The 12,391-nt window shown below is 38.4% G+C and overlaps 1 protein-coding gene across 1 annotated transcript in view; it reads left to right on the top strand.

Moving 5' to 3' along the window:
- NDFIP1 (Nedd4 family interacting protein 1) overlaps window positions 1-12,391 on the top strand; it is a 52,656-nt gene that overhangs the window by 25,064 nt on the left and 15,201 nt on the right. The window contains exons 2-4 of the mRNA XM_025852205.2: window positions 3,954-4,041; window positions 8,491-8,621; window positions 11,877-11,964. Coding sequence (XP_025707990.1) covers window positions 3,954-4,041; window positions 8,491-8,621; window positions 11,877-11,964 — 307 coding nt within the window. The remainder of the gene's footprint in view (window positions 1-3,953; window positions 4,042-8,490; window positions 8,622-11,876; window positions 11,965-12,391) is intronic.

The raw sequence follows: 12,391 nt of genomic DNA, 5'->3' as shown, positions 1-12,391 counted from the left end.
TAAAAACAGCTCATTTCTAAATGGAAGACCATCTTTAGAACTTCTTAGGGGAGAGGAGTGAGGAGGCTTTTCTTGCTGGAGTGGGAACTCAAGTTTAAGAATTTAAACCTGCAGGGTATAAGTGTCTGTAAACTTGTTAAAATCTAGTTTACTTCTGTTAGAACTAGAACTATGTATGATTTCTTTTTTTTTAAAGATTTTATTTATTTATTTGAGAGAATGAGATAGAGAGAGCATGAGAGGGGGGAGGGTCAGAGGGAGAAGCAGACTCCCCGCTGAGCAGGGAGCCCGATGCGGGACTCGATCCAGGGCCTCCAGGATCATGACCTGAGCCGAAGGCAGTCGCTTAACCAACTGAGCCACCCAGGTGCCCGAACTATGTATGATTTCTGTATGGGAGATTTGTTAAACTGTTGTTTAGGTAAAATGTCATGTATATAATTCTAATAGCAACAATATAGATAGGACACAGAGGAATGTAGTAAGAAGGAGTCACATTCTTTATTTTAGACATACTGCCTTTCTCTGGCTAAATCTAGAGGACAAAACATTATTAACATCTGATTATTGGTAAATAATAAAAAATAGAAAGTGATCAAGGCCAAGAGGTACCATAGCAGATTGTGATACGCAAAGTGGAAACATGGGAAGGTTCTTCTAGGGAGCCATGACAGTGTCTACTCAGAGTATAGAGTGGAACATGGGTAATCAGGAAAGTGGGGGTGTGGTAAAGAGAAAGGCCAGACAGATTTTCAGATGACTGGATTATTCCTATCTCAGGGATGGAGACCTGGGTAATTTTAGGTAGTTTTGTACTAAACTCAGTACTCTATGGCATGCATAGGTAATTGTGTAATTAATTACTATTTTGAAAAAAAAAAGCCATTTAAATAGAGATAAGTGAAATTGATCAGAATTGTTAAGGAAAGTTATATGACAGAAAAGAATCAGTCCCCAGTGGGTATTTATTATCTGTCATAGATACAATCAAAGGATTCTCCCCACCCACCACACCTAATAGCACAGCAGGGAGAGAGCAGCAGGTCTTCCCACGGTCCAGCCCTGCCTCTCACACTGTCCCCTACAGCCAGGATTCTGTGACAGGTTGGACTCATGCTCCCACTGACCTTGTTGATGGAAGACACTGGGCATCTTTCCAACACCAGCCCCAAAGTGACAATGACCCTGATTCTCTGAGAGAGTCTCTGGAGAGAGCCTGAAGATCCCTGAGCCTTAGAGATGTGGCAGGGAGTGCTGCACAGGAAAGATTCCCAGGGACAGAAGGGGGACCATTAAAAATACATTTGGAAACCGAGTAACCAACTTCATAGCCTTGTAGATATGTCCACCTGTAGTTCTAGTGTGCGTTCTTCCCAACCCCCCCCTTGTTAGTGAGCACCTGATTTGTTTGACTAGCAGAGCCAAATTAACGGCCATAGATGACCCCCAAGTGTAAAAAGATACATACTTAGGGATTCTGTTGTTTAGCAAGTTACTATTCACACAGATGGTGGTCACTAGATACTTGCTGCAGGTGGTTGCCCCTTTCTTTTTTCCCCACCTGGTACTATTTTATTTTAAACGCATTTCTTGGTGGAGCCTAAACTTATCACCAGCATAGAAAATAGGCCAGTGTTGGGAAGCCTGTAGAGTGAGGTCTTGGGATCGATCATCCCAGCATGTGGAGCCTCCAAAGTCATAGTGGGTGTTTTTTATCGTCTTTGTTTGTTTTCAGTTGGAAATGGTATTAGTACATGATTCTAAATGGTGAAGTTTAATGGAGGGGAAAAACTTCACCTGGAAATGTTTGTTTGTTCCCTCACTGAAGAGAAAAATGGGGGTTTCTGAGACAGTAGGAATTTCTTTGCTCTGTTATCTCGTACCTTGGTGTGGGATGATCAAATTGCACATCTCCAGGTTGCTAGGAGACAGGCAACCTATCTCATAGTTACTGGCATGTAAGACCTCTTTATTCTCTGGACTTCTGTATTTCTCAGAATTATCACGCTTCCTTTCTAAACCCTAAATTATGCAGAGGTAACATGATTATTTGACCAAGCTCAGGAAATCTAAAGCGGGTCAGAAATTCCAGGCTTGGTTTAGATAAAGAACATGACTGGCCACAGTATATTGAGGTAATATTCTTGTAAAGTCCGTATTGCCTCTGTTTTTGCTGCTGACTTTTTTGTGACATTCTCAGGGCAAAAGTGGTTAGGTGGGAGTAGGCTGAGAATACCCTGTCTAGAGCTTCTTATAATGTTGAAAGAATTAAAAATGGACCATGGCTCTAGGAACTCTGTTTAAATAATTTACTGTCCCAGGAACATGTGGCTTTACTATAGCTATTTTGCCCTATATGCCTTCTTTAAAAGGAAATTCGTCTTAGGTTACAATACAGTTCTTTTGGGGGTGCCCTAAGTTTAACATTAGAGTTCTAGGGTTCAAAAAAATGTGCCTGGATGGGAGATGTTGATGATAATTTGGCACAAGAATTCCTTTGAAATTGAATACGTTGCAGTGTTCATCAGAAAAGTTTTGTTGGCTTCTGATTTTGAATAGCATAATAGCATAGGGAGTAGAGACTGAGATGGTTAATTAAAAATTTAAGGAATTAGGGAGCTCTACTTCATGTTACTGGAGGTCAGGCTCTCAGTTTTCCTGTCTCAAATCAAGATGGAGTTCTCCGTTGCAGTCAGTTTAGAGAGGTGTGTATTTTACAAGTGGCTCATGTGGCTCCGTATATTATGATGGCGTATAGTAGGACCCGGACCCCCAAGTTATTTACATCGATAAATACTCTGTTATGACTTTACAGATTGACTCCCATTCTCAGCCAATTAATCTTTTTAAATGAACTGTAGTTAATTGTCACACTAGAAAAATTAAATCAGATGTTCTATGAAGATGAGTTGGGTAGACTGTCCAGACTGGCAATGGCAGAAAGACCCACTTTTCAATGTGAGTTATTTAAAGTAACTGGGGCTGTAGATTTCACAGAGAAAATGGCTGAGATAGGAAGAGGGAGATTTATTAACAGAGGTTATATATGTAGAATTATGTAGAATTTTATGTTTTTGTAAATGTCTCAGTTATTTAAGATTTAATTTCCTGTGCACACTGAATAAATATAGTGGCAAACCTTGGTTTGCTGTGATTTATCTTTAACAGATTATTATTAGATTCTTTTTTTTTTTTTAAGATTTTGTTTATGTATTTGACAGAGACAAAGCGAGAGAAGGAGCGCAAGCAGGGGGAGTGGGAGAAGGAGAAGCAGGCTTCCCGCTGAGCAGGGAGCCCGATGCAGGGCTCATTCCCAGGACCCTGGGATCATGCCTGAGCCCAAGGCAGATGCTTAATGACTGAGCCACCCAGGCACCCCTAGATTATTTTTCTAACTTAAAAAGTTATACAAGTGCTAAATGTTCATTACAAAAAATTCAAATATACACATAAACAACAAAAAGGAAAAATTCCCTTATGATTGTATCAGCTAGAGATAAACATTGTAACCTGTAGTTGTCTCTCATTCTAGACCTTCACGTATCTTTCACAACCAAATTATATTATGCATACTCTTTGGGAGATTTTGCTTTTTTCATGTAACAGTACAGCATAAATATCTGTTCAAGCCATCACATTTTCTCTATTTTCATTTTTATGGATGCTTAGTGATCCTTTGTGAGATGAACTATAATTTTTTTAATAAGTCCCCTGTGAGTGGAATTTAGGTTGTTTCTATTTTTTGCTGCAGTAACTTTTATGTACCCCTTTTTTGCCTCTTTGACTATTTCCTTAGGATAAATTCCTGAGATCAGAATACTTTGTAAAAGATTTACACATTTTAAGGCTTTTGAAATATGTTACCAGATAGCTTCCCAGAAGGGCTATTCCAGTTTTCAGGTTCTTCTCTAAGGGGCTTTGTACTTGGATTAAAATGTGGAATTTTTATTTAGTTGCAGAATGAGGAAGAGCCTGGAGAGCCAGAACAGGCAGTAGGGGACGCTCCTCCACCTTACAGCAGCATCTCTGCGGAGAGTGCAGGTAGGTAACTGGGCAAGGTGACTCTTGAACTCTTGAAATGCACTTGGCCAGAGGCTTGTCCAGTATGTGTCTATTCGTCTTTGCCTTTACCTCAGCTTTCCCTAAAAAAGTCTGACATTATTTGTAGTTTATTGCCAAAAGTGGGGGGGGGGGGACTCATGTTACTGTTCTGAAAAACACTTAAAACTCCATTTCATTGTGGCTTTTTATGGAACTCAATTTCATTCCAACAGAATATAAAGGAGGTAGAAATTAAGCAGCCAGGTGATCATCTGATTTTTATTCTTTTTGTAGTTTCCTCATTAATTGTTTTGCTCTTTGTGATTCTAGTGCCTGTGACCTGGAACATAGTACGTTTGATTTCTTTTGTGTTAGTAAATTCTTTTTTTTTTTTTTTTTGAAGATTTTATTTATTTATTCGAGAGAGAGAGAATGAGAGGTAGAGAGCACTAGAGGGAAGAGGGTCAGAGGGAGAAGCAGACTCCCCACCAAGCAGGGAGCCCGATGTGGGACTCGATCCCGGGACTCCAGGATCATGACCTGAGCCGAAGGCAGTCGCTTAACCAACTGAGCCACCCAGGTGCCCTGTGTTAGTAAATTCTTAATAAAAAAAACCTGGAAGTCTCTCAGCTCTTTCATGATGTTTCTCATAGTTTAAGCCCTCCTTAAGTAATCTTTCATCTTCACATCTTATGCCAGACTGTCTTTTACATTTTCACCTGTTTATATAGAAAGGATGGGGAAGAGAAAGAAAACCTCGACAGTTGAGGACTTTGGGTAGCTTAAAGCTGCCTGATGAGCAGCTCTCCTTTAGTTGCTGAAAATTGACCGGTTTTGATGGAACATCTTCCATTTTCTCTGACAGGGAAGTGTGGCAGTGTGGCAAGTATATGGCCCACGGTGCCACCACTGAACCCATCCTTTTCCCAGGGTAGATAGGCAAATTGAAGACAGCATTTACCCAAACACAGCCTCAGAATCCTTCTCTATACAGCACTTGGGGCAGCTGTTGTCCGTTGATGTGGGATTAAATTTGTTGGTCTCTGTGGCCCTGAGGCTGCCATTATAATGAAGAAGAACATGGGTCAGAAAGTTTTTTACCTCCATTCTGGCTTCAAATTTTGAACCCTGTCTCCTTGTATTAATTTTATTTATAAGCATCGAAAACTAACAATGCTAAGTTAAAGTTTTTTGAGGAATTCTAGGGTGTCTCATGGAATCAAATGAGAACACCAAGACTTGAGAAAGAATCACAGTGCCATGCCATATTTACTCATTTCTACCCAGACTATAAGTACTGGTTTTCCATTAGAAAAACATCCAGTGAAAATTCTAGCTGGTTAATAAGAAAGTTGGATCCCTGTTTTATTAATGATAAAAGTCCTTTGTATTTAAGTACCCAGAATCATTAGGAGGTAATTTTTTCCTGAATATCTTAGTTTCTACTCTCTGTAATTATAAAATCTTAACAACCATTTTCAATAGAAGTCTTTCTCAAACACTTCTCTCTCTTATTCACTTACATGTCATATTCTTTGTTTAAATTTTTCCTTATGATTTAGGTTACAATCAGAAACATTCTCTAGAAGGTATTCTATCCTATACTATAGTGATGCCTTTATTCACTGAGATTTGTAGAACTTTGGTTAAAGAATCAAATTCTCCCTTTGCTGTTAGATGGTATTTCCTATAGCTGTCCTTATGAAGTCCCTTTAATCTCTTTCTCCCTTGTTTTTGTTAATCTTACTGTGGGCCTCAACAGCAAATAACAAAGATTCTTAAGATTGGGTATAAGGTAGAGGTAAACTATTTCTAGAATAGAGCCTGAAGAATACGCTCTCAAATAAAGTCTTTGGGTTTTGTGGCATTTCATCTAAATACACAGGGGCCTTAAAAATAAATAAATAAACAACCAAACTTTAAAAGAAAATTTTTTTTAATTTTTATTTTGAGTAGGCTTCACACCCAGTGTGGGCCTTGAACTCATGACGCTGAGATCAAGAGTCTCATGCTGTACTGACTGAGCCACCCAGGCACCATATAAACAACCAGACTTTTATTTTATTTTTAAAGATTTTATTTATTTATTTGTCAGAAAGAGAGAGCACACACAAGCAGGGGAAGCTGAAGGCAGAGGGAGAAGCAGGCTCCCCGCTGAGCAGGGAGCCTGATGCGGGCTTCAGTCCCAGGACCCTGGGATCATGACCTGAGCCAAAGGCAGACGCTTAACGACTGAGCCACCCAGGCGCCCCAACAGCTTTAGTTTCAGTAACACGTTTTCGCGTATTTTCTTCTAAAGGCTGTGATATTTTATTTTTCACATTTTAGATTTCTGTTCCATCGGGTATTGTTTTTTTCTGTGTAGTATAAGGTAGTGGTCAAGATTAATTTGTTTTTCCTTATGGACAGCCATTTCATACAGCGCTATTTATTAAAAAGACCACTCTTTCTTCACTGCTCCTCAGGGTCACCTTTACTGTAAATCAGGTGACCAAATATGAGTGGATCTGTTTTTGGAATCATTTATTGTTCTTTGGTCTGTTTATTTTTATGCCCATCCTCTACTAAACTTTTAATTATAGAGCTTTATAATCTTGATATCTGGTAAAGTAGGTCATTCAGACTTTTTTTTTTTTTTAGATTTTATTTACTTATTTGACAGAGAGAGACACAGCAAGAGAGGGACCACAAGGCAGGGGGAGGGAGAGAGAGAAGCAGGCTTCCCACGGAGCAGGGAACCTAATGCGGGCCTTGATCCCAGGACCCTAGGATCATGACCTGAGCCGAAGGCACACTCTTAACAACTGAGCCACCCAGGCGCCCCCAGACTTGCTGTTCTTCAAGATTGCTTTGTTTTTTCTTGGCCTTTTGCATTTCCAAATGCCTTTTACAATTAGCTTGTCAATTTCCATAAAAAATGTAACAAAACAAAAACTGGAATTGTAGTTGGAATTGCACTGAATCTGGGGGTCAGTTTGAAGAGAATTAACATCTTTATAATACTGCTTCCAGTTTGTAAACATGATATTACCTCTCCATCTAATTAAGATCTTCTTTAATCCTCTCAATAGTATTTTGTAGGTTTCAATATTGAGGACTTGCATGTTTATTACTAGATTTATTCCTCGTGCTGTTGTAAAAAATGTTCCATATATAATTTTATTTTCTATTTGTTGGTAGTGTATGGAAATACAGTTGATGGTTTATATCCATCCAGAGACTTTGCATGCAGAGACTTTGCTAAAATTCATATATTAATTCTTGTCTGTAGATACTCTTGGGTTTGATACATCTATAATCATGTCATCCATAATTATTAAGGACAGTTATTTTCTTCCTTTCTAATACTTATGTCTTACATTTCCTTTTCTTGCTATATTATATCAACTAGTAGGACCTTTAAGGTAATGTTTGATAAGTAGTGAGAGTAGGCACTTTTGTCTAAATCTCTAATTTTAGGGGAGAAAACTTAAAAATTTACAATTATGATATTTACTCTAGGTTTTTCATAGAGACTTATGATCAGATTAAGGATGTTTTCCCTTATTCCTCATTTGCTGAGGGTTTTTATGATCAGGAAGGTGTCGAAGTTTATAAAATGCTTTTTCTGCCCATGCAAGTACAATAGACTTTTTCTTCTTTTTTTTGTTAATGAAGTGAACTGTATTGATTCATGATTTCAGTAATAATGTTACAGTAAAACTGGAAGTTAATTACAATTAACCAGAAGGAAAAAAGAAAGAAAAATGTTAATCTTGATGAACTATAGGACTTTTTTTTTCAAAATACTTGTTTTTTAAAAATTGTGCAGAATTTTAATACATTTTTAAATAGCTCTTTTCTAATAAATATTGAGTTTCTTGTAATAGGAGTTAATGAGAATGAAGATGCAACATTAAAAAGAGGAAATGAAAGATTCAATTCAAATAAATAATGGCTCTGGAACTGAATTAGTTACCTTAGGCCCATCATAGAAAACAGTACATGGTAAAACTAATGTGTAAGAATCAAAATGCTAAAACAAACCTGTGAGAAATGAATTTTAACTTCTTTGTTAAGTTGGTTTTCCTGTTTATAAATGGGAGGAAACCATGGTATAGCTTTACACACACACACAGGTGAGGTATTTTTGACTTAAATGCTGTCTTTATACCACTATTAATATTAAATGCCTTTTGTGAACATACCATATAACAGTTGAAAATGTGTTTAAAGGCATTTGGAGGGGAAGGCAGAGTGATTTAAATGAATAAATTTAAATAATTGAAAGGTGGATAAATTTAAAAATCATTCTTGATCTCATATTCATACATAAACATTTTGATTCAATTATTCTATATGTACTCTTAGAGGAACAGCTGTTTTTTGTTTGCCAGAGTTAGTGGAAATCTTCTTTTTCCTTAGTTTAGCTAATGGTCAGATATTTGTGACTTCCTTTTTATTCTGCAGCATATTTTGACTACAAAGACGAGTGTGGATTTCCAAAGCCTCCGTCTTACAATGTGGCGACAACACTGCCCAGCTATGATGAGGCTGAGAGAACCAAGGCTGAAGCTACTATCCCCTTGGTTCCTGGAAGAGTAAGTCCAATTTACCATGTTACTTGCTGGCTGCTTGATGGAATTAGGTTCTTTTCGTTATTTACTTTTGATGTATTCCTTATGATTGTACTGATTAGTAGAAGTACAGCTAATTTTTAAAAACAAGTACCTTTTCTTTTGGGATAACAAACTCTTACCTCTTCCAGAAAATGATGCATTAAAAGGTACAAATCAGCAGAAAATCACTAGTCAGGCCAGCTTATTTTCCCTGTATCTCTACTATTACAACCATTCTCTCAACTTTCCTGCCCTGACTGAAATGTCTTAGAGCAGGGACTGATTTAGCAAATACACTGTTTGCCTTGATTCTGCACACTTCATATTTTGGTGTTAGGTAGATAGCTGCTGGGGAGATCTGTAGAGAGAATAAGTTCAACTTTGTAGAATTAGACTTAAAAAAAGGCCCCAGCAATTGTCTCGATGAACCTCATGCCAGCAGCATTCCAGACTGCTGCATCTGTGGGGACATAGTGAATTTAGATCCCATCTGGCCTGATGTTGATTCATGGGAGGGGGCACTGGGTGTGATGAAAGCTAGGAGGAGACTTTGGGGCACTCTTTGTTCTTGATGTCAGATCTGCAAGTGACTAGATGTGGTTTCACAAATACTCATACAGATTGAAGGGGATGTGGGTAGGGCCTTAGGCCAGATAGTGGGAAAGATGGAGTAGGAGCCATTCCCTAGGAATGTGGGGCAGTCAGGGTTCCAGACTCGAGTCCTGGCAGGAAACCAGAGTGAATGATAAGAACAAAAACAGAAGATTAACCTGGGCAGTGCAATGGCATAGGTCCCAGAAGTTCAGGCCTTATGGTCGTAGACTGTTTACAGACCACACCTATTATGAGTGATGGGGCTTCTGAAACCACTGCTTGGCAGAAATAATAGTTTATAAGCCCAGTCTAGGCTGATCCCATATGGTCGTGTGTGCTCAGTTCTTGGAGGTGCCAGGGAGAAACTAGCAACCTTCAAGGAGCTTATGGTCTAAGGGCAAAACAGTTTTAATATAATAACCATGTATTGGGAGCAAATGACATGCTTGGTACTGTGCTCAGTTTCCAATATATCGTTTGAAGTCTTCACGATAACCTTGCAAGGTAGAGATTATATTATCCCCATTTTACAGATGCAAAAATTGAGGGCCAGAGAGATTAAATGATTGGCCCAAACTCATACAGCTAATAGGTAGCATAGGTGAGAGTCACACCCAGATATTCCAGACTCCCTAATCCTGTGTGTATTCTGTAGTCTTGTTAGACTCTATGGTAACTGTCCCATGGAAATAGATGAAGTGATCAGCTCTGATTAATAGCAGAACTCCTTAGAATACTTTTATTTGACAAGTATACATATTTAGGAACCTGTTTAAACATTATTTAGCAAACGTGTAGACCACTTTTTTATACAGTGTGCTGTGTACTTTGCAGTGGATAGGTAGAAAACTTGGAGTAAGGCAATACTCCTACATACAAGGACTTAAATATAGCTGGGGAAAAGGACCACACATACCAATACCTAAGCAGCAGTACAAGTGCAGTGAGCATTAAGAGCTGTGACTTTTTACTGTGTGATTGCGGGGAAGATGGGATTTGAAGTGGGCCCTGAGTTTTGATGGATAAGAACATTCCAGAGGGAAAAGGGCAGAAAGCAGATGTGAATCCAGCCCTGTGTGGGGTAGGGTCTGTGAATGTAGTAATTGATTTTGCTTGAGCAAGGAGTTTGTGACCAGACTCTAGGTTGTAGAATGTTGTGAATGCAAGGCTGAGGCAATTAGACTTACATGTAGGTCACACAGACTCTTTCAATCAAAGTTTTTGAGCAGGGATAAGACAAGTATGGTATTTTAGAAACATTAACCGAGCAAAATTTGTAGGAGGAATCCAGTAGTAGAGATCCCAAGGACAGGAAGAACAGTTAGAAGGCACCTGCAGTATAACTAGAAATTACTTCCATGTCCTTTTGTAGTATATCTTTGAGTATTTATGCAAAAAACCAATTAGTGTCTAATTAGGCAAAGCCTTATTTTTCCTAATATGAAGTCAGAAACTGGGTATAGTATTGTAAAAAACATAAAACAGACACTTTCTTATAAGAATTTTCTAACAGGAGAAGAAATGTGTTAAGTTAGAGATGGAAGCTGCCACCGACACTTTCCTTTCTCTAGTACCCCCTCCCCAGGCCTGTTATGGACTTCCCAGCCCCCTTTCTGTCTGTGTAGGAAGAGTTTGGACTGTCTCTAAAGTTTTTTTTTTTTTTCATTTGGGGAACCTTCATTGGACTGTACAAATATCACTTTTACTTCTAAGTGTATATTCATATATTTTTCGGTATTTCAACACATAACCTACATCAGTTGAAAAGGTGGGCCACATATGTGGGTGTTAATGTTGGTGAGGATCGTGTTCCTTCTAGACTTGGAGTATTATGTTTTCAAGTTAGGATGGAAAGGATCCTATCTGCTAATAAGCTTGGAAGTGAGGTTGTTTCAGACCTATATGCTAATGTGAACAAATGGTTATGGAGTTGAGCAGTGGGCAGCCCTATAGCCTCTTCATGTGTGATCATGCTCTCCTTTTTCTCCCACATCTCATAAAGCATTTGAGATCCTTAATAGGTCCTGGATTACTAATATTCTGGGCCCCCAGCAGGCCCTGGGTTAGTGAATTTATTTTTTTATTTTTTTAAAGATTTTATTTATTTATTTGAGAGAGAGAGAGCACATGAGAGGGGGGAGGGTCAGAGGGAGAAGCAGACTCCCTGCTGAGCAGGGAGCCCGATGCAGGACTCGATCCAGGGACTCCAGGATCATGACCTGAGCCGAAGGCAGTCGCTTAACCAACTGAGCCACCCAGGCGCCTCCTGGGTTAGTGATTTTAGAACGTAAGCCAAATATATATCTTTGCTTTAGATATATATGAGTTAATACTTCCCATTGAACTTTATAATTTTTGAAGCTCATCGTTAAAGAACTTGGGTTATAAAATAAACAATTCGTTTAGAAAACAGTAGCGATGGAAGAAAGATTTTTTTTCTCTAATTAGATCTTTTACTTAAAAGACAAAAGGAAATTTTTAACACATACTGAGCCTCAATGCTCATAGTTTTAAATTGAGCCAAAGCAGTAAATTTTCTCCTTGGTACTCATTTTTTCCCCTTCCTTACTTTTCTTGATGCCTTTCATTTGCCTATGAGTAATTCATTGTGAATTTACCTTACTCTTTTTTCTTTTCACTTAGGATGAGGATTTTGTGGGTCGGGATGACTTTGATGATGCTGACCAGCTGAGGATAGGAAATGATGGGATTTTCATGTTAACTTTTTTCAGTAAGTAAATACACATAGCAGAGCCACCTCCCACAAACTGGAGTGCTTTGAATTATGGGTGAATCTGACTGAATTAAAATGACTAGGTGAGCTAATATTTTAATACATTGTGCTTATTTGATGCCTTTTACTGAGATGTTCAGAGCTTAGTTCACTTTTATCTTATTATCCCTCTGTCTTCTATTTCTACGACTATATATAGAAAATATAACTGAAGCAGTTTTGGGGATGCTATATTTTTACGTGAACTGAGCCTCATGTTTTGGGTCTGCAAAGATCCTTAGCATTGCTCCTACTCATACCTGACCTGTAGAGTAGGAATTAAAGGCCTTAGTCTGATGGAATTTTTTTTTTGCATGCTTCTATTTTCTTTTCTTTTTTTTTTTAAAGATTTTATTTATTTATTTGAGAGAGAGAGAATGAGAGA

This window comes from Callorhinus ursinus, unplaced genomic scaffold (genome assembly GCF_003265705.2).
Source record: "Callorhinus ursinus isolate GAN/ISIS: 27379988/994484 unplaced genomic scaffold, GSC_fseal_2.0 scaffold23, whole genome shotgun sequence".
Taxonomy (NCBI): Eukaryota; Metazoa; Chordata; class Mammalia; order Carnivora; family Otariidae; genus Callorhinus; species Callorhinus ursinus.
Note: the sequence above shows the minus strand (reverse complement) of the source record. Positions and strands in the feature narration are given on the sequence as shown.